The sequence below is a fragment of the Perna viridis genome, chromosome 1 (genome assembly GCF_037379345.1).
Source record: "Perna viridis isolate PV_CMFRI_1.1 ecotype Kerala chromosome 1, ASM3737934v1, whole genome shotgun sequence".
Lineage (NCBI taxonomy): Eukaryota > Metazoa > Mollusca > Bivalvia > Mytilida > Mytilidae > Perna > Perna viridis.
Genome location: NC_142445.1, coordinates 45,169,368 through 45,194,321, shown reverse-complemented (window position 1 = coordinate 45,194,321; position 24,954 = coordinate 45,169,368). Strand labels below are relative to the sequence as shown.

Genomic DNA, 24,954 nt, shown 5'->3' with positions numbered 1-24,954 from the left:
ATTTAATTAAATATATAGCTTAGTATAATCCATTTTCATTTAAATACAAAATAAGTTTACTACAGATATAGCTGTTCATTGACAGAGAAGGAGGACTTGGCCTTTTACCCAGAAGGCCAAAGAACGGGTTGAAAGATTATAGTTTGGTGTTGTAAATAAAGCTTTTAGAGATTCCGAGCATATATTATCAACGGAAACCTATTGGAACACATAATTTAGTAGTAAGTATAGAAGTACTTAGTTATTTTCATGAAATACACCAAAACAAAAAACAAAAACAAAAACAAAATCAAAAACAGTTTCACCCTTCAATTGTTATAAGTACTGTAGTATTTTTTATATGGCCGTTAAAACAATCAGAAGTTGATGTGTTTTCTAAGCAGGTATTCATTTCACAAATATTTTTTGCTTCATATGGTTATTTTCTAGAAGTATGCACATTAATTTTTAATATAGTAGACATTTTCTAAAAGTTGTCGTTGGGCTTTATTTCAATTCATGAATTAAATATCAATCTGTGCTTTTAAGCACATTTTCATCCTTGCAAGAAGCATTCTTTGTTAATTTTAACTGGTAAAAATTCTAACAAATACTTAAGGCAGTGAACAATTCTACAAAACTACGACAAATGTCATTTCAAATAAATGCTGCAGGCAGTGGATTGGTCATTCCATTAGACTTCAGCATGTGAAAGAGTAATCAAGGGAACCAAGGTTATAACGGCAATCAAAAGAATGTAATCCAGGGACAAAGACCAGACATGGAAAACAGACACACACAACAAAGAACATGAAGTACCCAAAATCATACATACAAAGTAACAAAAACAAATGAGCAACTCGGACTCCACTAAAAACTGGGAGCATGGACAAGGTAAATTCAACTAAAACTTCAAAAGTTTCTACTAGTATCTTCTTAAACTGTAACGAGTGAAAATTCAAAACATTTAGACAATGTCACGTGTCTTGATAAGAAGGGTGTGTTAATTTAAAGATAAATTATTTTGTTTATTATAAAAGACCTTTGAGTTATACGAAAAGTCGTATATTTTAAGTTCTAGTTAATGCTCTTTTCATCCTGTATAGTCAGCTACAAAATATACCAGCCCTCAATTGAGCAGGTGTTTTATCGAAAAAAAGAATGAATAGAACTTTTTCATGTTTTTTAATATTCTGTCACTTGTAACATGAGAGGTAAAAGGGACTCTTCTCTAACTTATAGATTCGCATACATATTGTGTACATAACGGCTGCTCACTCAAACTCTCTCAATTTAAAGGGCAATTTGATGAATTCAAAGATTTCATGTCTTATATTCCCCAATGCAATCCTTTATCTCTTCTGTCAAATTTGAGTAGATATCTTAAATTATCTTTAGAATTCAAAATTTCGAAAAATAAAACTTGCTTTCATAACTGATTTGAAGCATTTAAATGAAAGAATCGGGAAATTAAATGTTTAAATTATGGTCGATATAACTATTGTGTATTTAAATGTGTTGAAACTGGAAAATAATATTTAGATTCATGTTATTGTATGGAATACAAGCTTGAAATGGTATTGATTTGTCTGAATCCTAATTTAAATATTTTCCATATATGTTTAATTGTTAAACGTACTTTTACTGGGTTGCCATGTTAGCAGCAGGATACGATTGATGCTTTAATCTTGCGAGAAAACAGCTTACTATTGACTGGGATTTCCTCTCAGTATTAGGTCAGTGCCATTTTCAATGTTGCCATTTTACTCTTATTTCTCATTTCATTGTTTTGATGTTTTGGAAAAAAAAACGTAATTGTCTTGAAAAGGTTTTATTTTATTAGCTTTTTTAACTTGTCTTATTTGGTTTCTTTATAGTCTGTACAGTGTTCGAGTTATGTTTCAGTAACCAAGAAGTTAAAGGTCATTTGATGACAAAACAACAATTGAAACCTAATTAACAATGGCAAGGCAACAGCCCATTCGATTACCGAATGTTTTAACCTGTGTTTTGTGTCAGCTTTATTTATGTAATACTGGTACAGAAACTATTCAATATATTCGTCCTTTCGACAAGATTTTAACAAAAATGTTTAATGTGTTAAAGTCAGGGTGATACCAGATATTCACACTGAAAATGCTTCAAAACAACCGTAATTATTTTAAACGTTTTTAAATATCCCCAGGCTTATTTATTTCTGCTCGCTCTTTTGTCCCTAAACCATTACTGTAGTGTAAACAGATTATTGGTATATTTAACATTGCTAATATTTTCAGGGTTGTGTTTGTCCGAAACTGGTAACGTTAAGTACAAACAGGATTTCTAGAAACACTTTTTGGGATTCTGTGACTAAATGTGAAAGATTTAATACAAGAATAACACAGCATGTTGAAAAGGTTGCAAGCTGCAGCTGCAGCGACCCAAGAAGCTGAGCTGGAAAGGAAGACTCTCTCACCACCCGTGGAAAAAGCCAGAAGTCCTAGACCGTCCATTGATTCGAGTGAACGAAAGAAAAGTATTATGGCTCCACGTCATAGTACCGCCGGGCCTTCTCTAGTAGGACTGATGGCCTCCAGGCGGTTCGCCAAAAAATTATCAATGAAGGCACTCGGTGCTCGTAAAAGCTCGTCAATAGCCACGGTTCCGCCACCGGAAATGGAGCCTACTTACAGAATGGAACCAAAAAATAAGTTCAATACTCAAGCAGTAAAAGATATAATTGATACAATCCTGCAATCTAGACTTAGTGGTATGAGATATAGTGCCAGACTTACTCCAAAGATTGGAAAATCATTGTCCGATGAAATAAAAGACAGAGTGAAACTACTTAATATGGATAGATATAAAATAGTGTGCGTTCTGACAATAGGTCAGATGGGGAACCAAGGACTAATGCTTTCAAGCCGATGTACCTGGAACGACAAGTTTGACTGTTATGCAACATCATCTTTCAAAAACCAAGATATATTTTGTTCCGCAACTGTGTATGGGGTCTTCGCCGAATAAGTCAGAAGTGATTATATTCATTTCATAAAATTTGGGTTCAAGCATAACCATGTAATTTTCATCTTCAAATCCTCACTTTTTGTACTTGGACTATTATTTCTTCCTCTGTGTGTACATAGAGGGTCTGAATATGTACATAATAGACTGGAGTATAATCCTCTTACTGTTAGTTTTCATTACAACCTATATTTTTATTATTCGGCTTCTAATATTTTGAAAGCGTAAATCAGTGGAGATATTTAATATTTATTTACTATATTTTTAACTGGCTCGTGTCCATTGTCGCATTGACATGACTGACACTCAATCAGTCCGTCTGCAAAATTATTTAGCCACTTGCAGCTTTTGTCGTTGTACTGTAGAAAAATTGAAATGAAATTAGAATTTATAATAATATAGAATATATAAGTCATATGCTTTTTTCTTACCACATGCCATGATCACCCAGAGCCGCACATATTTATGTGAATTGAGGGGTGTTTATAGGTTGTGATTTATATTCTGTTTATCACATGTAAGCGTTGTGGCATTAACCCTTTTCGTGTGTCTGAGTAAAATTTTCAGACCGCTATAATTGCATGAATTTTAGCCTCAAACACAATATAACTTTGCCAAAGACAAAAATAAAAAAATACATGTGTTTTACAAAAGATATGATACTATAAAGTATAATCCGTACGTAGAACCTAAAAGGTCACAAATTCTAATATGACGTGCTTCAAAGCTCTTAAGACCACAGCCATGGTAAAAAAGTGATTAACACATGACCAACATTTCGTGCAACACTCAAGCTGCGTCTATTCAAAAATATGATATAATCGAGTAGATTAAAAAGTTGGTCTTTCGCACATGTGTTTCATGATAATAAATAATTGAAAAGCGTTTAAACGCCGAACGTCAATTAACTTTTGCATGAGTTCATAATCATAGAGAGAGTCTCAATTTTCGCCTCCATATACCGAGGACAAACAATGTAGAATAAATATGTCTCGATTTATAAATTTCCCTCTATTTATACGTACGTTACTTGTTCCCTTTAAACGTGATGATTTAAATTGAAGGATACAGCGTTGTCATCGACTGTCTTATTACAAATGCAAAACTTTTAATCCTGACAAGTTCTGTCGTGTATACTAAAATAATCGTTTTCTGTCTTATACAGGTATATACATCTTCTTCACTAAGTGACACGGCTTGTCAATGAGTTCTTTGTTTGAATATATATGTATCGATATTTTAGTTTTCTCTGGTATTTGTTGTCCGTTAGGTCAAACTGGACGTGATTTAATATATCCAGAACCGAAAATGTGATATGTATGCATAAATTCCATAAAGATTTAGGAATAATTGATTGAACACTTTCAAATTACAGTGGACACAAATAAAGTATTCATATAAACAACTTGATAAAATGAAAAGTTGAGTGTTTATTTATACCATAGACACGATAATCAGAATATAAAGACCAGTCTTTCATCATATATGCCTACAATTATCATTCAAAATATACTCCATAAACAGTCACAGAGCAAAGGATGTCCTGATTTTGGTAAGTGTGACTGGCATAACTATCTAATTTTTCATCCCACACAGATCTACTACAGGCAACAATGTCTTGGTTTTTCTTCTCTCCAATGACAACATTGACTATTATTTTATAGCGATCATATTGAAGGCCTTTAACCTTATCACGTATGTCCTCACTGATTACTTTACTCATCACAGCACAAAGTTTGGGGTTATATTTATACCCATCTAGTTTTTCTTTCACAATATTTTGTACCACTTGCTCAACTTTCTGGGGATCAAATTTTTTGTAAGGCTCCATGCGATAAGTAGGTTCTCTCTTTATTGCTGGCATTCCTGAGTTCCTAGAACTCATTAAGCTCCCTGCTCGGTTGTGAAGTTTATTACTCAACCGTTTTGCCAAACGTTTAGATGCCAGTAATCCAACTAAAGATGCTCCAGTAAATCCTGATAATTGAGGTTTACATGATTGACCCATTCCGAGCGCCATACTGCTTTCCCGCTTTAGGGTGTCTATGTTAGGAGATTTAGCAGCACTTCTCCTTAGATCCGCTCTAGATCCTTCTTTGCTGTGAGAATCTGCCCCGGAGGGAGTTGACGTCTTCTTCGACATTGTTACACAGTGTTTTGTAGCCAAGGAGCATGAAATTAACAAACTGTGTCTGGTTATACAATACGTTTTATTGGAAAAGAATCGATATGTTTTCTCTAAATCTGTATCGATCATGCACAAATGCCTTTTGTTAAAGTCGATTGAATCAATGTCAAAAAGGATGAAAATGGTTTATGGTTGATCAATCCAAGTTTATGTATCCCTTTTCTCCAATTACCTTGCACGGATACCCAATAAACAAGTCAGCTTCTTGTAAATAGAGTGCTGTCGAGTTGGAAATTTATCAAGACGTTTCTTATGCAAATCATGAGAAATCTAATTCGGTACATTGAAAGTCAAAGCATTTATATTAACGGAAACATATAAGGGTTTAATATACATAGGTAAATATTTGAGGATAAAATCTCGATTGAGGCAATTAAAATTGAAATGATATACTTTTTATTGAAAAATTAGGAATTTGATATTTTTAAGAAAACAAAAATTTATCGCAACTACAAACAGTTATTGTCGAACGTACTTAAATTATTGACATTTGTGAATTTGGGACCATTTATCTTATATCAACATCTATTAAATATATAAGATGTTGGTGTTGCCAATCTGATGAAACAGAATTTGTATGCCATTTAAAGATCGCTGTGTCAATGTTACTTCATATTCTTCCTTCCATTCTATTTACGCGAAATTATCAAATATTCCAATTAATTGTAAAAGTAAGAAAGCAAATATTATTTCACTGAAATGCTAATTTATTTTTAATCTTCTTACCTTGGACCAATTGCTATAGAACGAATGTTTAAACTAAATAGTTTGTTAGCATGTATGTTTTAATTGGGTCCATAAAAGTGTCCTCGCTTGCGTAGATTAAAGGTCTTCTTTAGTTGTTCATGACATATAGTCATAAACGAATCAAAATTTCTACCAATCGTTCCATTCAGTGACTGTATCAACATTTTAAGTTACTGCACAGATGCATGCAGTGACTAAATGGAACAATGGGAAGGTTAACCATACACAATCCATATAAGCGCAACAACCAAGTGACAAACTAAGACTGATTACGTATGTTGTCTGTGACTGTTTCTGAGTGAGAACTAAAAGTCAATTTTGTGTGTTACTGATACGCATGAGCCATCCAATCAACTGTCTGATTTTTAAGTCGCTAACATTTAAGCGACTTCTTGCACTCGTAATTCAGTATTTAATATTTGCATATGATTTGCGTAAATAAGTAATTATACGCTACGTGATGCTGCTGATCCTCGTCGTGTTTACCGCCATAGCATCATAGTTCTAGCTTCAAACGAGATAAAATGTACCTCTTAAGTATTATACACGTGTGTTCTACGCGTGTTTCTTACTTGTACGAGAATGGGAAGTTTACGTGAAATGATCGGTTAGCTTTAAAAATTACCCAGTTTCCGATTCAGGAACTGGGGCTCATTACAAGACTATATATCATATACATTAGCACGCCCCGATATTTATGAATATTCACTGCCAGTTGCTTAATCTGGTTCTTAAACTGATTCAATATTACAAGTGACCTAAAGATCACTACAACGCACCTCTTTTAAATGTCTATGCGTGTTTTTTTTGTTCTGTTTTTTGTTTTTTTTTTGTTTTGTTTTTTTGTTTTTTTGTTTTTTGTTTTGCTTGTATTAGAACGGGAAGTTAACATTTAAGACAAAATGATCGGTGAGCATTGAATTTATGTAATATTACCCAGTTTCCGATTCAAACACAGGCGTTCGTTACAATTGACTACATAAAGCTTAAGGTCATATATATTATCAGGACCTGATATCTACATAAAGCCATTGCATTTTGTTTAATCTTGATCCGGATGACTGAAAACATTCGAGTCATCACGGTAACGAAAGAGTACGCAATCATATCAAGGGAATCAAGATTTTAGCGGAAGTCACACGATTTTAGAGCATATCACATTCGTTGCATTTCGGATGTTGAAAGTAAGCCAAAATCAGTGACAGTGAATATTTGATAATTAGCGACTTCGCAGACTTCAGTCTTTGATTATAGAGGCTACAGTAACTACCTTATAACTTAAATCGATTTCCTGAAGAAAAAAGTGCTTTTGAATTGTCGCGAAAAAAAAAATTACTTTTCGGACTAAAAAAATGGTTGCTCCCTAAAGCTGCAGAAAGCTATACACGTACGTGTAGCTGTTATGTAACTAAAATAAAATTACAAATAAACCACTGAACGAAATACCCGAAAATCAATTATCAAGTGCATATTTTCAAAATGACTCTAAAGCAAAACAAACATAGAAAAATTCACAGAAATCGTTCGTTTTTACAAAAATATTTTATACATAAACCATGTTCAAATCGTTTCTGAATTTCTCGGGCCAGGCCCATACTTACACGGGTGTAAACATACTGACACAGAACGTTAACCTTTTGGTTCCACGGGCCCAAAATTATGGAACAAAAATTGTTTCTGGATTATTATGTCGGACTCATACTTAAACGGGGGGTAAAGAATTATAGACAAGAGGACACGGAATGTTTATAAAATGTAACATTAAAATTCTGTATCCAGTCGAACTCAAGATTATGGGAGAGCCATGCAAAAAGATAGAATTCCGTTCTGTAATAGGGGATTTTGTTTTGTAGTGCATGAGCGGGTCCAGAGATTAAAAAAAAAGGTAAAATAAAAATAATTGATGAATAAATATTCCAATATATTCCAATGTAGTTTGTATAGCATGTTTTAGGCTTTATCAGGGAGAGTGTAGAATATCGTATTATAAATTCCTTGGTTAATGTTTCATAGCCAAATATATAAATCGGGGTTAGCCGAATATACTCTCCTTATTTCCACCGGTGACTTATATAATCCCTGTTTCCCCTGAATATTTTACAACGGAATATTGCTTTTTTTAAAAATCTTATCAAACGCATGATTCTAATTGTTAATAAAAGTCCTGCATACTTTCCTTGTATCTTTTTTTGTCAGTTTACAAATTTTTTTTTTAAATTTTCGTTTCGTTTCACTTTGATTCGTTTCTTACTTTTAAAGTTTCGTTTCTTTTCGTTTCCTTTTTAGGACATAGTTATCCTATCCTGGTTCCCGGGACTACGTTCCAGGTATTAGCTACTAGCAATACACTCTCAATACACTCGGCGGGTGTTTCTAGAAAAGCAGGGGACGCTTACCCTACCGGTGCACCTGGTCCATGCTCCCAGTTTTTAGTGGAGTCCGGATTGCTCATTTACTTTTGTTACTTTGTATGTATGATTTTGGTTACTTTATGGTCTTTGTTGTGTATGTCTGTTTTCCATGTCTGGTCTTTGTCCCTGAATTACATTCTTTTGATTACCGCTATAACCTTGGTTCCCTTGATTACTCTCTCACGAGTATTGAATATTGCGATCGGGAACCAGTCTATAGTTATCCCCCCTTAGCCGGTCAAGAACATACACGACATGGAGGTAAGTAGTGGCCAAAGTCTATCCTCTGTACTACCGCCAAGTTAAAATTTAATTTTTTTAAAATTAATAATTTTAAAGTCAATTATTCACGTTTTTCGTTTGGGACTCTGGTTTGACTATATTATGACTGCCAAGCTCGTAATCCATTTTGCCCGGAGTTATGGCATACAATGCCAATGATACATGCTAAAGCTCAGAGTTTCACACAGATCCTCAGGGATTTTGGCCCTCTTTCAGGGTTCAGGGTTGAGAAAAGCATTCTCAGGGTTTTCAGAAATTGCCAGGGAGAGGGGTACAAATTTCTCATCCCTTTTCCCAATGAGTTTTTCTTTTATTCTTAAGGACTATGAGCAAAGTGAATAATTTTGGAACGCAGTCTAATAAGTAATGGAACAAGCTTAATTTGCTCTTTGGAAACATAATCAAATGTTGTCCAAATTCCTTATTTTCAGTTTCCTTTAGCAGTACCCAGACCCCTCATCGATTTTATCAGGGTATTCATTATTTACATGTATATGTTGGCAAGTATGCTTCTGGGACTCTGTGCTGGAGATATATATATTTTTTTTGGCTTGAACCACCACCGTTGGGGTAACAGCACTTTGCAAAGTCTTATTAAGAGAGATGTCTTGTATATTTGAAGAACAAAAATATCTCCAGTGCCAAATCCCAAAAAGGATTACCAAGCTCTTCAAGTCTTGTGGAGAGACAGGGTTCTCGTTAAGGCATGTACATGCATCCTGGACACGAAAAAATTGCTGGACGCGCCAGGTTAAAACCATTGTATGTCCACAGGATGCATCTTCACAATATCAGCAGCATCCTAACATCAGTAATTTATTTTAAAATCATGAAAACTATCCTAAAAATCGTATAAAAATTCTGTTTTTCTCCACAATTAATTAGACAATACTGTCATTTTAACAGGTCTCAAAATGGTAGAACCACGTGTGTTAAAGGGGAAGACCACCTTTGCATTAAGTTAGACTCTTACAATAAATCATACCCACGTAAACAAAAATAAATAAACTTTAATGTAAAATGCGCTTTTATAAAATGCTCAAGGCTATGCAAAGTTTTAAATCCTTGAAATATAAGTGGATAACTGTCTTGCAGAACTCTCCTATCTAAAGGAAGATCATAGTCAGACTTTATTGATTTTTACAGATAGTTTCCGATTGGCTCGTGATGTCACTCAGTCGGTTTGGTACTGATGCAAGTACTGCAAATAATATGTAAGCAAAGAATATTCCGTAATTATTTCTACGATCTTTTTCATCTAATCACCAAAACATGATGACTTGTCAAGCTTACGATTGCACGAATGCTAAAAGAGCAATGTTCTCAAAGTTTTTTTTACCAGCGACATGAACATTCTTTGGAAGTAGTCATAAGATTTTTCTTACAAACACTAATCATCTGGCTGCAAATGCTGTTGTTCGTCAATGATGTCTGACATTTGGCTTACATGTTGTGGCTCAATCTCTTCTTCTATCTATTTTAGGTTGAAATTATAGGGGATAAGTCCAAAATTTGCGATTTTTGGGACATTGTAATCAATTACCTATTTACTTTTACTTTACAAACCGACTTTGTGATGTCACAGTTCAACCGATCATGGTGGCACCTATAGGCATGGGAAAATCAAATTTCCTAATTATAAATCTTGATTAATTGATTAAGAAAAGGAAATTATTTTCTTTCAATTTAATTTTCATGAATATTTAACAGATTAGTTTCAATATTCATGACTTGCATAATAACATGGTCTTTCCCTTTGGTATCAGTCTTGTATTACATATTCCTGAACGGGTGTACGTCAAAACATGGCGGGTAAAAAATATAGTGCGCTTCTTTTTTGCCTTTTTTTGTTTTTATTTCTTGGCAAATGACTTATCATTTTTCATCACAAGTACAGGGTAAATATCAATCTATGACACCAAAAAATTGTTTTTGAGAAAAAACAGTATTTTCATGAAAAATAATGCTTCAGAAAAGGGGTCTATTTTATGAACTCAAAATAAAAGTGAAAGTAGAAAAAGTCTATTTTTAGTTTGACCTGTCCTGGTGTACCAAAGTTCGTGCCTTTTTTTCTAAAATGGACCTAAAAATTATTTTTAACATTTCCTTAGTTGAAAAACATGGTTGAGAGTTAGATTGAAACTCGTTGTCTGTTTTTTAAAAAATCATGAAAATTTAAGGTATACTATAAAAAGCCTATGGGGCAAAGAAAACAAAACTGAGACCCTTTGTCAAATTTTAAACTTATCACTGTTTATACAAAATGAGTTACCTCCCCTGCAGTCTTCACATTTCCTGTAATTTCAACAGTGCATTATTTTTCCCATAAATTTTGTTCGCAATAATTAGAAGAAATACTATTCCTCTAAAATTGTGATGATTTTGGAAATTCAGTATAAACAATCTTGAATATTTGTTACATTTCCTCATATACTGCACCTCATGGTATACATTTAATGAAAAGTAACGGTTGCCCAAGTTTCCATTTTACTATCCTCAAGACTATGCAGCATCATACTGACACAGTATCCAATTTAAGCTAATTTTGACAAATTAACTGACTACAATTATTCTTCAGCTGACGTCAATGGGAAGAAGGAAAGATTTGTTCAATGTATTCTTGTTTGGTAGAAATGAATTTGAATGTAATTATAAGTTTACTCATTTATTTATTTTTTTAATTTGATAAAACTTCGAAATTTTAATTAGGTTTGGAGGAATCCAAAGAAAAAGGGGCTTACACACTTCAATCAATTATAGTGCATGCATATGTTGTTCAACTGAAAAAAGGCACTATAATGCTATAGAGATTGTTTCATTCATACATTACTGCAGTAAAATCCATGCAATTTGCAAAATATGTCCCAAATATATCAGTTCACACATTGTCCTGCATAAAAAGCCCTATGGGGGATTTTCGAAAGTTGGAAGGTATGTTAGTATTAACATGTAGGTACATGGAACTAAATACAATTATGTATTGAGCTGTGAAGCCAGCAAACATAATAAGTTAGTTTTCAAATGAAAAAAATGCTGAGTTTACTCTGCACAATTTAATATAGATGACATGCATAACTGCAGTGAGATATGGTTTTGTATGATTGTACATACATGTTTGTAGTACTATGTATGCACTGAAATAATGAATGTAGTGTTCAAACTGGTTTTAAACCAGGAAAAGGGTGGGAGCCACCAAGTTCATCTGGGACTCACCTTTCCAAAAAGTGATGATTCCCAGGACTCACCATGTAAAAATCCTAGTGAGAACCCTGTAGAGAGATATTGTTTATATTTGAAGAATAAAGAAATATATCCAGTGCTGAATACTAAAAGGGATTACCAAACTATGCAAGTCTTGTCTAGAGAGGTATTGTGTATATTTGAATAACAGTAGGTTGTCCTTCCCCTGATGCACTAAAATTTTCATTGATTGTATAGATATTCACTAAATAAATAAATCAATGGTATATGTATCATGATGTTGTCATTGTCTGGGGTCCATAGACTATAGAAGACTTTCATGTCAAATCATCTGGTAACAGGCTTATGGTTTCATACTTGTCAAAGAAGGGATATTGGATAAAAAGGCTATATTGCAATGTTTCCAATCTTAAACCTATTCACCTCAGTTGACTAGATATAAATAAATAAATCTTCCTGAACAGAATTTAATGTGAAACTGTAACTAGACTATAATTGAATGTTCTTTATGAAATTTCACCACAAGTTGTCATACCACAAAAGAAAGAATAGGATTAAACTTGGGGTGGTCAGTTGAACTGATTTAAAAGACTTAGCACTTAGGGACAAAAAAAACAAGCATTTTCATGATATCTGGACAATAATCTGACTAAAAGTGAATAGATGTCTGAAATTGTATCACAAGGTGCCTTACTACAAAAGTATATAGGTGGTTTGAACTGTTTAGGAGTGAGGGACCAAGAAGGGTCCAGAAACAAGCATTTTCATTATGTTTGGACATTATAAGGGAATAGATATCTTGACAATCGTATCACAAGGTGCTTTACTGTATAAAAGGAAGGCTGGGATTGATTTTTGGAGTTGTGGATTGAACCCCTAAGAATTTATGAGCAAAAAAATGGCCGGAAACATGCATTTTTGTGATAACCATGAAATTATGTTACAAAGTGAATGCACCTCTGCTAAGTTGTACCACAAATTGCCATACCTCCAAAAGAAGACTGGGATTAATATTTGGGGTTGTGACTGGAACCATTTATGATAAGGGTCCAAAAAGGGGCTCGTTAATTTTGGTCAAATTTATATCTGTATTGATTATTTGATTAGAAACAAAGTTCAGAGCTGTAACAAGCTTTAATGGTATGTAAATACTTAATCAAACTGTTTTGGGTTTAAGCTTTGCAGTAAGCTGTGCCCAGTAAATCATTTTATTTTATGAAGAAATAATTTCCATCATGTACTGAGGAAATGCCATTACTTCTTTGGAATGCTTGTACAATGTATATCATGACCTAAGTCTATAAATAGACATGATGGCCATGTTTTTTGCCAGATCAACATAATCAAGTGATTTTTTTTAGTACCCACCCATGTAATGCTGATGTTAAAATTTGGTTACAATCCACCAAGTAGTTTTAGAGGAGAAGATTTTTCAGAAACATTAACGAGGCCATGTACATGTAACAGACACCAAGTGAAGGCATAAGCTCATGTGGACCTTTAGTCCAGGTTTGCTGACAAGTCAGTTTGAAAAATCAGCATACACTGCAGTTTAAATTTAATCTGAATTCACACTGTTTTAGAAACATTTGTATTACATGTAGATGACATTTTATACATGTGTATGCTTGTATATTTCAGGTAACAGTATTGCATCCAAAGAGTGGAAAGACTCTGGCAACTTTACAAAATGTAAGTGTAACTACTTATATGTAGCATAATAGAAACAGCTGTAATAAGCTATCCTGTACTTTTAATATGAAGGTTTTATGGCAGTAGTATATTTAAAAAGACTGGAATAAAAGGTTTGTCTTTTTATTTCCACCATGTGACAAGGCCAGGTATTGGCAGATACCCTCCAGAAATACCAAAATCAAGTATTCATCAGTCTGTCCTTCTGAGCTCTTAACAGTTTCCAATTTACATCAAATGATCTGTTTTAAACTTTGTACAGTATTATAAAATACAGTTCAAATTTAAAAGTCTATTGGATCATATTATTCGCTAAAAATTACTTAACTTTTCAGTGTTTATCCCCCACCCCTCTATTTTTTTTTAATGAATTGTAGTTATCTTGGAATATTAAAGAATTTTGAAGGGGATTATGAAGTCTAGATAAAATATTTGCAATGAATTAGAGATATATACATGTATCTTGGAATATGATTAGGTGAAATTTTTTGATTTTTTTTGTTTTGTTTTTTTTTCTTTGAATGCTTAAAAAAAGGTGAAAGTTGATGCATGTCTAACCTGTTGCTAAGGAGTTGTGTTTCCAGCATTCATGTTAAGATTTTCATCTTAAGTTTTCTGATTAGGTTTGTTTGATATGAACCACTTAAGCACAGTCAATCATATTTGGAACAAAGTTCTGTTTGCATTACTAAAGTTTTCTACCACAATTCTGTATTCATTTCCTGCATATGCCCCTGCAGTAACAGTCCATTGACTTAAAGATTATCACTAAGTCACAGTTCCATATGTAGGCAAACAATAAACTATACCTGAGGAATCTGTCCATTTTTGGTGGTGTCAAATTGATGAATTGATGAAAAACTATTGACCAAACTTTACGACAAACATGATGACTTTTCATTCAGAATTGTCAATTTTCCTTTCATCTGTGGCAACATCCCTTCAGCATCTGCGTATGGAGTGTCCATATCACAACTCATCATTATGTCAGAGCTTGGCCAAACTACGTAGACTTTTTGTATCACACTAGAACTCTAACAAATAGGCTTCTGGAACAGGGTTATGTTGCTACAAGATTGAAGTCATCACTACAGAAGTTTTATGGTCGTCATCATAAACTGGTGGATTGTTATGGTGTATCCATCTGCACCATGAAAACTGATTTATTCAACAAGTCATAGTTTTCCTGTCCTCGTTTGTCTACCCCAGACTTGACTTTTTATGAGCAACTCGGTGGGTGTTTCTAGAAAAGCAGAGGACGCTTACCCTGCCGGTGCACCTAGTCCATACTCCCAGTTTTTAGTGGAGTCCAAGTTGCTTATTTGCTTTTGTTACTTTGTATGTATGATTTTAGTTACTTTATGTTCTTTGTTATGTATGTCTGTTTTCCATGTCTGGTCTTTGTCCCTGGATTACATTCTTTTGATTACCGCTATAACCTTGGTTCCCTTGATTACTCTTTGATATTATATATTGTCCATGATTCATAAAATGAGTTACATTGTCACCAACAATCAAGTTTTGAATAACAGCATCCATGTGCGACAGGAGAGACATAGTTTATGTATCATGGAGTTTATTCAATTTTAATTAAAAGTTTGACCTGTTGTTCCAATGGGATGATTTGTAATATTTAGCATTTCCCATGAATGTTAAATACCAACATATTTTAAACTGAATACCTTTTGTAAGGATGAAAACGAAACTTTTTTTTGGCCATTTTTTGCACATCTTAATTTTCCAAGAATAAGTCATCTTTAACTTTACTCCAGTCATGCTAGAGGTTGTCAGGTAAGCTGCATGTATTCTCTGACTTGGTGCCATGGAGGAACGGAATTCCAACCTCTTACATTGCCTATAATGAGTACTTAAACTTGTGTCATGCTCAGAGAGTGGTTATAATTACTGTTAATGTATTTGACTTGTATATGTAAATAATTTATATATTTCCATTCCCAGTTAACAGCCAAGTCTACAGTACTAGATGTTAAGAAGCAGTATGCCTCTAAATGTAAGTTCAGCTAATAGTAAGAGACTGGCCAGTCTTAATGATGTCCCAATTTAAGCTGTTTTCAAAGAATTTCAAAACTGCAATTTTTCAAAAGTTTGGTTCATATTTACAATTATTTACATGTAGAAATCATCTTGCACAGCCATAAAACATTGAAATATCCTCAGAGAACCTTGTCTCATCTCGACTACCAATTGCTTTCAAATTTTGGATGTGGCTTTTTGTTGATGCATCATACATTTGTAAGAAATTTTAGTTGTTGTCTGATATCAACTTCCTGCTTCGTGGGATTGCTGTACAAGTGGGACATATCTTAAGAGCTAGCTGCACAATACTTGTAACTTCCTGTTGACATTTTTATAAATATAATTCTTTGTATTTTTTAATTTATTAATTATTGATTTAAGTGGATATAAAGAAGTGAGAGGTGAGATTTAATAAGCAGTATTCTTGTCTATAATTGGCTTTTGAATAAATTTGAAGACTTGACTATGATATACATGAATCGAATGTGATATTTTTCTTCTTATTTTGTAGACCCAAAGTATTATCCAACTAGACAAGCTTATAAAGCTGATCCTAGTAAGTAGACATTTGTATTTAAGTACTTCTCTGCCTAAGAATCAGGCGAAATGTTTATAAGGTGTGGCACATGAAGAAAAAAACACAGAGATTTTATTGCATCTATCAAGTATTCATATCCGATAACCTCTAGAATTAAACATCAAAGTCTTTGTAGAATTTGTCTTTTTAAGATGTTGATAGGTCAAATTTAGTTGAAATGCACTATTGAAAAATTTTGGGAAAATTTTCCTGTACTTTTTTCTTATATAAGCAGTCAAAAAATATCTGTCACAAATGCTGCAGGATAATCTTAAATAACTTTACAGTTGTTTTCTAAATGTATTGAGTATATTTGTGTCAAAAAAGACCAAAATGAGAAATATGATGTGCCACCCATTGCCTGATTCTTACACAGAATGGTACTTAAAGGTTACATACAAATGATTAAATGACAGAGGAAAAGGAAACAATTACTGTTATGTTAAGCAACTGCAAAACAAAAAAGTTGAAAGTTTGAGAGCAATGTTCCTTTGAGTGTACAATGTTTGTGATCTATGTTGCTGAAAGAATAATCAAGGCAACCAAGGTTATAGCAATAATCAAAAGAATGCAATCCAGGGACAAAGACCAGACATGGAATACAGACATACACAACAAAGAACATAAAGTAACTAAAATCATACATACAAAGTAAAAAAAGCAAATGAGCAACTCGGACTCCACTAAAAACTGGGAGCACGGACCAGGTTCACCGGTAGGGTAAGCGTCCTCTGCTTTTCTAGAAACACCCACCGAGTTGCTCATAAAAAGTCAAGTTCGGGGTAGACAAATGAGGACAGGAAAACTATGACCTGTTGAATAAATCAGTTTTCATGGTGCAGATGGATACACCATAACGATCCACAAGTTTATGATGACGACCATAAACCTGTAGTGATGACTTCAATCTTGTAGCAACATAACCCTGTTCCAGAAGCCTATTTGTTGGAGTTCTAGCACGATATATATGGTATATTTTAGTTCTTCTCCTATATATCATTTTTGTGGTTGTAGGTGTCTACACCTAATGGTATGTTCTATATTAAATATCTATACCATCACACTATTTTGAGTTCATATTCACTGTTCTATGATGGTTTAGATTCCTTTGACCTTTGAAAATATTGCTTTTATTTTAAAACTTATACCGGTAGATGCATTTTCAACGCATGCATGAACAGTTTTCTTGTATTTAATCAATTAGTTTTACAAAAAGTTGAATCAAATATCACACGTTTTCAAAGTAAAATGGTTTTGTTCTTTCAGAGGGTAAATCTTTGAAGGATGAGACAGTCCTTGGGGAAGTTGGTCAATCTAGCAATAAGGTTTCACTTTACTTTAAAGACCTTGGACCACAAATTGGTTGGTCAACAGTAAGTTTTTCTTTAGAATAAGGTTGATAGTATATGCAATACCTATTATTTTTACTTCTATTGGCTCACATGCCTCAAATTATTACTTCTGTCAGTTCACATGCATCAGGTTACTTCTGTCGGTTCACATGCCTCAAATTATTACTTCTGTCAGTTCACATGCCTCAGGTTATTAATTCTATCAGTTCACATGCCTCAAGTTATTAATTGTATCGGTTCACATGCCTCTAGGTATTAATTCTATCGTATCATATGCCTCAGGTTATTAATTCCATCGGTTCACATGCCTCAAGTAATTTAATTCTATCAGTTCACATACCTCAACTTATTACTTCTATTGGTTCACATGCCTCAAGTCATTACTTCTATTGGTTCACATGCACAACGTTTTTAGCTGTAACTAAAACAACAAGAATAATATACTATGTTAAAAATGATATTGGCTTTATTTTTTTTTAAAGACGTGTGTTTTTTTTAGAAAAAAAAATGTTGAAACTAGAAATGAATCATAGTGGCTACTTTTGCTAGCATATAAATCTGATAGTTATTATCAATATTCTGTAAAAGATCATTTTACATTGTAGGTATTTATGTGTGAATATGCAGGACCATTAGTAGTATATTTGATATTCTACACCAGACCGTCTATAATTTATGGTGTAGCTGCTGCTTTAGAACCTAGAACACCTGTTGTACAGTATGTAACTACATTTTAGTCTTCTACATCTTTTATCAAAGTAAATGGATATAAAAATTAAGTATGCACAACACATCATATATTCAGAATAAATGTTTTTTAACTTTTTACATGAAAAACAAAAATATTTATATAACAGTACATGTTCTTACAATCATTATTACTATTTCAGAAAGCTCACAAATTGCTGATTATAACAGTGTCCACTACATAGTTTTCTTTTTTCTGAAATTGTTACTTTTATCTTTTCAAAATATGAATAGGTTACCAGCAATCTGAGTAAACAAACCCAATTGTCTTACTATTACAATCTATCATCATGCTATAATACTTTCTTTCATATATATTTTTTTCAATCTTTTCAGCATTGCTGCAGCCTGTTATTCATTCCATTACATCAAAAGATTATTAGAAACTGTCTTTGTTCACAGATTCTCTAATGCCACTATGCCTATAATGAATTTGTTTAAGGTAGGAATAGTAGATTAAGTTGTCTTGCTTGTAGTTATTTTTTATTTTGTTTTTAATTTCAAAAATGGAGATATAAGACAAATTTTTTCTGCATTTTAGGGGAATTAATTTTTTTTTAAATCCAGAATTTGCAGTTATGGTTCTTTATTTTACTGTATGTTTACATCAGATTTCACAAATTTCCACCTTTTTTATTAGGTCTGTAAAATCTTGAATATTTAAAAATTGACTAACTAAATTAAGTAACGACCATTATTTTGAAACTTTCTGAACATGTGAAACATTTTAATGTTTTGAATAGAATGAATGTGTGGTAAAGTTGATGAGGCATTCTATGATTTTAGATGAATCTACACCAGGTTCAGGTTTCTATGTAAAGATGTTTTGATTACTGGTATAAAGGAAAAGTGAAGTAACGTTACCATGTCTGTATTTTCAGAATTGTAGTTATTACTGGGGATTCTCAGCATTCATCAGTTATTTTATCAATCATCCACTGTATACTTCTCCAGGTATGTATAGTTACATATGACATTTTAGATTATTTACAATAGCATATGGTCTCAATGTCTCTGATAGCAGGAAAATTGTATTTAAAACTTGCATAGGATACCTTTCTTTTTACCTGTAATGCATTCTTTAGCAAAGATAGATTAATTTACCTTCACTTCATTATGATATGTAAACTGTACAAACTTATCTACCTGTAAGTGTCAATTTTCTTCACCTTTTTTAAAAGGTGCTTGTGCCTTTCAATTTGGGAAAAAATATTGAAGTACACAACAAACTGAGAAATTTGTATGACAGTTAGATTTTATCATACAACTGGTTACAAAATTGACATCTTACTTAACAATAGATGATATGTGAATTTTAGTATTAAAATTTTCCACCTTATTTGGTAAGCCCTGACTTGACATGTCTTATTGAAAAAAAATCAATTGCAGATTATGGGAAATTTAGGGGGAAATTTGGAAAAATAATCTTGCTTTTTGCATTGGGAAACCGGCTTATTTCAGCTCTAATTCATATATAGACAAAACTCATGGGTTAATCGCATGTTTCAAAACTTAGTATTTTATATTTGTGCCTCAATTAGGAAGTTAAATGGTGTGACAAAAAATTGTAGAATTGAAATATTTATTCATTGAAACCTTCATTTCATAGCATATGGTGATCTACAAGTTTATGGTGGACTTGCAGCATTTTTGGTAAGTTCTTCTACAGATACATTAATATGTTATACTTAATACAATAGGAGTGAGAATAGAAGAAATAGAGTGCCATTTGTCAGTAATAAAATACTGCATTTTAGAATTAATGTATTGGTAAAAAGTCCATATCCAGCCTGATCTTGTGAGGCTATTCCTGTGATGAAGCTTTTACAACGATATATGATGTACTTTGTTGTTGTTATATTTTTTAAAACAATAGTTTCTATGGAGTAAGAATAATAATAATAATAAAATCTTTATTTCAAGAGGGTTACACAGTTAGTTTACAAGCTAATCTTCCCTGAGGCCCTCACACACAAAAACTATATCTACTAAAAATTTAAAATAACACAATACAAAAACAAAAGCTGATTTGACAATACCAAATCACTTCAAGACAATACAATATAGGACATTAAAAAAACTGTGTAAGCAGCAACAATTTTCTCTTTTAAGGTACTCTATTCAAATGTGTTAAGGTACTTCTTTAGATTGATTTTGAATGAGTTGTCAGTGGCTTGATTACGTAAATGTTCGGGTAACATATTCCACAAGACAGACCCAGAATATATGAATGAATGTCTGAAAAGTTCAGTTTTAATTTTTGGGATTATCAAGTTTTAATAAGTTTTGTTTCTTGAAACATAGTAAAACTTTTCTGATATGTAACTTGGTGCTTCCCCATTGTGAGATTTATAGATTAATAGGTATTTGTGATATTTAATCCTTGTTTTTACTTTCATGATTCCTAATTTTTTTAACAAGGGTTCTGATGGAGAAAATGGTTCAGCATCTAGAATGAGGTGGATAGCCCATTTTTGAGTTTAAGAATTTTGTCTAATCCTTCAGAGCCACAGCAACTCCATACAATACAATAGTAGTCAATAAGTGGAAGAATGTACCCATTATAGAAAGTTTTTCTTGTTTAATGTTCAGATATTTCTTACTCTTTGCAAGAGATACAATCTTGATGAAATATGAGAGCATATATGATCAACATGACATTTCCAGCTTAGATATCAATTTTTACACCAAGTAGTTTTTCACACGATGAAAATTTTAAAGCTTTATCATTAACTATTAAGGAGGGTATATCAGCATTTGACAGTTTTTGTCTTGTTCCAATAATCATACACTTTGTTTTTATTAGGATTGATAAACATACAGTTATTTCTACACCAGTTTTCAACTTTTCTTAGATCATCTTGCACATCCTGTTGTAATAAATTAGTATTTTTCCCAGATTTGTGTATGGTTGTATCATCAGCATATATATCAACATTACTATTATGCATGTCAAGAGGAAGATCATTAGTAAATATAACAAATAAAAGCGGCCCAAGTATGGAACCCTGAAGAATGCCAAAGCTAATAGGTTTTTTGACGAGAAAGTGTTTAAAATATTTACTTGCTGCTTTCTATCCTTTTTTAAGTAGGACTTAAAGAATTGCATAATACTGTCACTTACACCATAGATCATTAGTTTTTCACAAAGTATATCATGATCAACAACATCAAAAGCCGTTTTAAGGTCTAAAAATATAGCCAGATTTATGTTTCCATTATTCATCTTGCGTAGCCATTTATCCACAATAATCACAAGAGCAGTTTGGCAGGAGTGTTTAGGTCTAAATCCAGACTGAGCTGGATGTAAAATGTATAATTTCATTTATATTCAGTCTTTATTTAAGTATTTGAATATTTTTTTTCTTTGTAGTTTTCTGAGCTTGGGAACTTTTCCATCCATATGTGTTTCAAAAATATGAGACCAAAAGGTGTGTTTATATCAGCTATACTAAATGAGAAATGAAATAGCATTCAAGCTATTGTTCCTGTCTTCAGAAGTAACAGCTATCCATTTTAAAGCTATTCTTTCAGACATGAAGTTGTAGTTTTAGAATATCTGAAGAGTTTGTGATGGTATATAAAGAATAATACTTATGTATATGTAGTTACTTTCAATTTTGATACTGACATTATCATTTGGAATATCTTGACGAGTTGAGAGTGTGAGTGGAGATGTTCCACATGATATTGTCAGTATCAAAATCCAAAGTAACTATTTTTCTGTTTGTCAGTAATCTAATAATTGCATCTTTGATCTTTTTTTAAAAGTACTTTTAGTTTTTAGACTTCCTTTGTCACGCAAAAAAATCTAAAAGTGCAACTGCAAACTATTTGTGTGTGACTTTTTCATTCAAAACTATAAAAAAGATTCCATGACGTCTCAATCTCTCCCAATATTTTAACAAGTATTTAAAATCTTGTCATGTACAAGAGATAGAAAAATGTATCAAAATTTCAACTTACTTTCTGAAATATTCTATTTGCATATTTTGAAGCTTTAATAATACCTGAACCTATTATACAGCAAATACTAACTGTTGTGTCATAATTGAGTCACAATGAGGTCACAATGCTTCTAATGCAGTTTTTAATGAATTTTTTAAATAGGGTGCATGCTTGCTTTGATCAACAAAATAATTTGTCAGAAGTTATTATGATACAGGAAGCTAATTTTGTTCAACAATCAAATGAAATTTATATTTTCTTGATAAAAATGTACCATGAAATAAGCTTTTTCATCACAATATGGCTAAATTTTCTAATTTTGCTTTATTTTCATCTTTTTAATGCAACACGTGCATGAACAACGAGACTGTTTTTAATGATTACACATTTAACTGGTGAATCTTTTAGGGGCTGACTTTGATACCCCATTATTGAAATTTACAATTTTTGATTTCCTGTAATTATTTTGTCTTTACATTGAAAATTACTATTTACTTATATTTTTATGTACATAGGATCTAAAGTGAGAAAGATTCCCATGCCTGATTCTAACCCATTGACCCAGTTATTTCAATGTGTGTCATGTCCCAATTACACATATGAGGTCATGGCCTGGATGAGCTTTAGTGCTATGACACAGTGTCTTCCAGGTAAGCACCTATTCATTAAATTAACTTATTGGAATTTTTAAGCAAGAATTACATCAAAGTGAAAAAGAAACAGTGGATTATGGTCAAAATTGCTGCACATTTAATTCTCAGAAAATCTAGAACCCTATTGATTCTCAAGGTCATAGGTAAAAGTATCAGAAAGTTTAGGGTCGTGTTTACTTACTCAGTTAGGGGCTGTCATTTTTTTAATACAGAAAGGAATTATTTGATAGTTATGGTGTTATATTGAAACAATTTCTTTCATTTGTTGACCTACAGGTGAGAAAATATAGAATGGTTCATGTTGGTATTCATACTAAGTAAATCTATTTTACTGTGACAAACAGCTAACTTGATAATTCAAACTAGTAGTTTTAATATGAAAAGGATATTTTCCATCTTTTGAATATTAAATGATACTTGACCTTACTTTAATGTATACTGTACATCTGATCTTTCTATTTATATTTTCAGCTGCTATATTTACTGCAGTAGGATTTTATCAAATGGCGGTATGGGCACTTGGCAAACATAGAAATTACAAGAAAGAATTTAAAGATTATCCAAGAGGCAGGAAGTCCATTGTTCCATTTTTATTATAACCATGCATATGCACAATAGAACATGTCCCTTAAAGTGAATTTTATGTGTTTCTACGGTCTAAAGTGTTTTTTTATTTTCCAGTTTTGTTAATGGGTACCGATACTGAAGATAAACTTCAAATACTTTATTGTGTTGTGTCATTGTTCAATAAATCTTTTTTTATACTTCTTTTATTTTTGATTTGCATCTTTAATTCTGTGTTCATACTGCTCCCAAATATACAGGGTTCCACAGGGTGCAGGGGTATTAGTCCCATTAGGGGCAATGCCTAGTTTGTATCTGTTGGTATTTTTTTATTTGCAACTGACAAAGAAGATAGTGCCTTTGATGTATATTGCAAATGCTTGTGAAATTATGTTTAGTCCTAGTTTCAATATATTCCAGAATCTTTGCTTACTGCTTCTTTTTTTACACATAACACTGTTCCACTACTAGCCCCGTGCAGGTCCGGGTGTTAAAAGAATAGGCCTGCAGCAGCGCTAAGCTTGTTGTAAAAGGCGACTAAATAGTGCTCAGAACCCTAACCGGGGGCTAGGGCGCTCTGCCCACAGAGCAACTGGGATGTGTGTCCCAGGTAGTGGAATGGGGTGCCCCTGGCGTGTTACATGCTGGGGTTGTCAGGATATAATACGGAAAACCTGACCGCAAACCATAGTGGTGCACCGTGTTGGGAAAGATGCCACGTTCCTCGCAAGTTAAAGAACCCTACTGTGGTATTCTCCCGGAGTAGGAACTATAGGGCTCCGCCACAGGAGGCTAAATTGTCCGACCCTACCCACCTCTCCCTATTTCCAGTGGCTATCAAAATTTGTCGACCCCATTGTCCTTGTGTCCCATCCCTTTTTTGCATTTCATCATCAATTTCATTTTCATCGTCTGAATATAGCTGAAATATTTCTGCTTGGACGTTAAACCCCAACAAACAAACAAACAATAGTTGTGTACTAACATATTTAGTAAACAATAAAACTAAACATTAAAGTTCAAAATAAATCTACAGGTTTGTTTGAAGATGCACATGTTCTATAGCCTAGATATCTAATACAAGGCAAGCTCCCATTAACTTGAAGATAGATAGTAGATTTTAATGAAATCTTTCTTATTTTATGATTGTTGACATTGGTTATGACCTGGAATGCAGCATAAAATATTAAAATTTGTTTAGATTAGAAGAAATGACAATTTGTTCAAGCAAGTCAATGTCAGCATGTTCTGCATAATACAAGGAAGAAGAATATATGAATCTCGGACTATAAATCAGATTAATGACTGCTGTAGATTTATTTCAAAAAACGCAGTTAACACTTCAGTTGAATAGTAGCAAAATATTTTCTCTAAAACTTTGATGTTGAAGACTTATTACAATGCATTTAGTGGCATTTCAGAGCTACATTTAATGCATAATTAAAATTATGAATGAAAAAAAAATTCAGCAAGAAATGTCCAATAAACCAATAAAGGTTTATCAGTACATATTGATTATTCAACTATTATGCCCACTTTTATCTTAGCAAAAAACAACCAAATTGCAGTCTTT

General features: G+C 32.8%; 3 protein-coding genes across 4 annotated transcripts; 2 read left to right on the top strand and 1 right to left on the bottom strand.

The window, feature by feature from the left end:
- Window positions 1–1,492: 1,492 nt before the first annotated feature.
- On the top strand, window positions 1,493–3,397 carry LOC148628955 (dynein light chain Tctex-type 5-like). The gene is made up of 2 exons (XM_088541471.1): window positions 1,493–1,715; window positions 2,256–3,397. The coding sequence occupies exon 2, from the start codon at window positions 2,365–2,367 to the stop codon at window positions 2,983–2,985; it is 621 nt and encodes a 206-aa protein (XP_088397597.1). The 5' UTR covers window positions 1,493–1,715; window positions 2,256–2,364; the 3' UTR covers window positions 2,986–3,397.
- A 224-nt stretch (window positions 3,398–3,621) lies between these two features.
- LOC148628954 (uncharacterized) lies at window positions 3,622–5,426 on the bottom strand. Its single transcript, XM_088541456.1, has one exon. The coding sequence runs from the start codon at window positions 5,237–5,239 to the stop codon at window positions 4,481–4,483; it is 759 nt and encodes a 252-aa protein (XP_088397582.1). The 5' UTR covers window positions 5,240–5,426; the 3' UTR covers window positions 3,622–4,480.
- A 3,019-nt stretch (window positions 5,427–8,445) lies between these two features.
- On the top strand, window positions 8,446–23,581 carry LOC148628953 (putative very-long-chain enoyl-CoA reductase art-1). 2 transcript variants are annotated; one of them, XM_088541402.1, is made up of 12 exons: window positions 8,446–8,589; window positions 13,453–13,503; window positions 15,463–15,514; window positions 16,052–16,096; window positions 17,384–17,490; window positions 18,075–18,187; window positions 18,553–18,658; window positions 19,098–19,170; window positions 19,826–19,869; window positions 21,590–21,647; window positions 22,680–22,814; window positions 23,289–23,581. In XM_088541402.1, the coding sequence occupies exons 1-12, from the start codon at window positions 8,584–8,586 to the stop codon at window positions 23,414–23,416; spliced, it is 918 nt and encodes a 305-aa protein (XP_088397528.1). In that variant the 5' UTR covers window positions 8,446–8,583; the 3' UTR covers window positions 23,417–23,581. The 2 variants fall into 2 exon arrangements, with proteins under 2 accessions (XP_088397528.1, XP_088397517.1); XM_088541391.1 differs by lacking the exon at window positions 8,446–8,589 and adding an exon at window positions 11,929–11,977.
- Window positions 23,582–24,954: the final 1,373 nt, after the last annotated feature.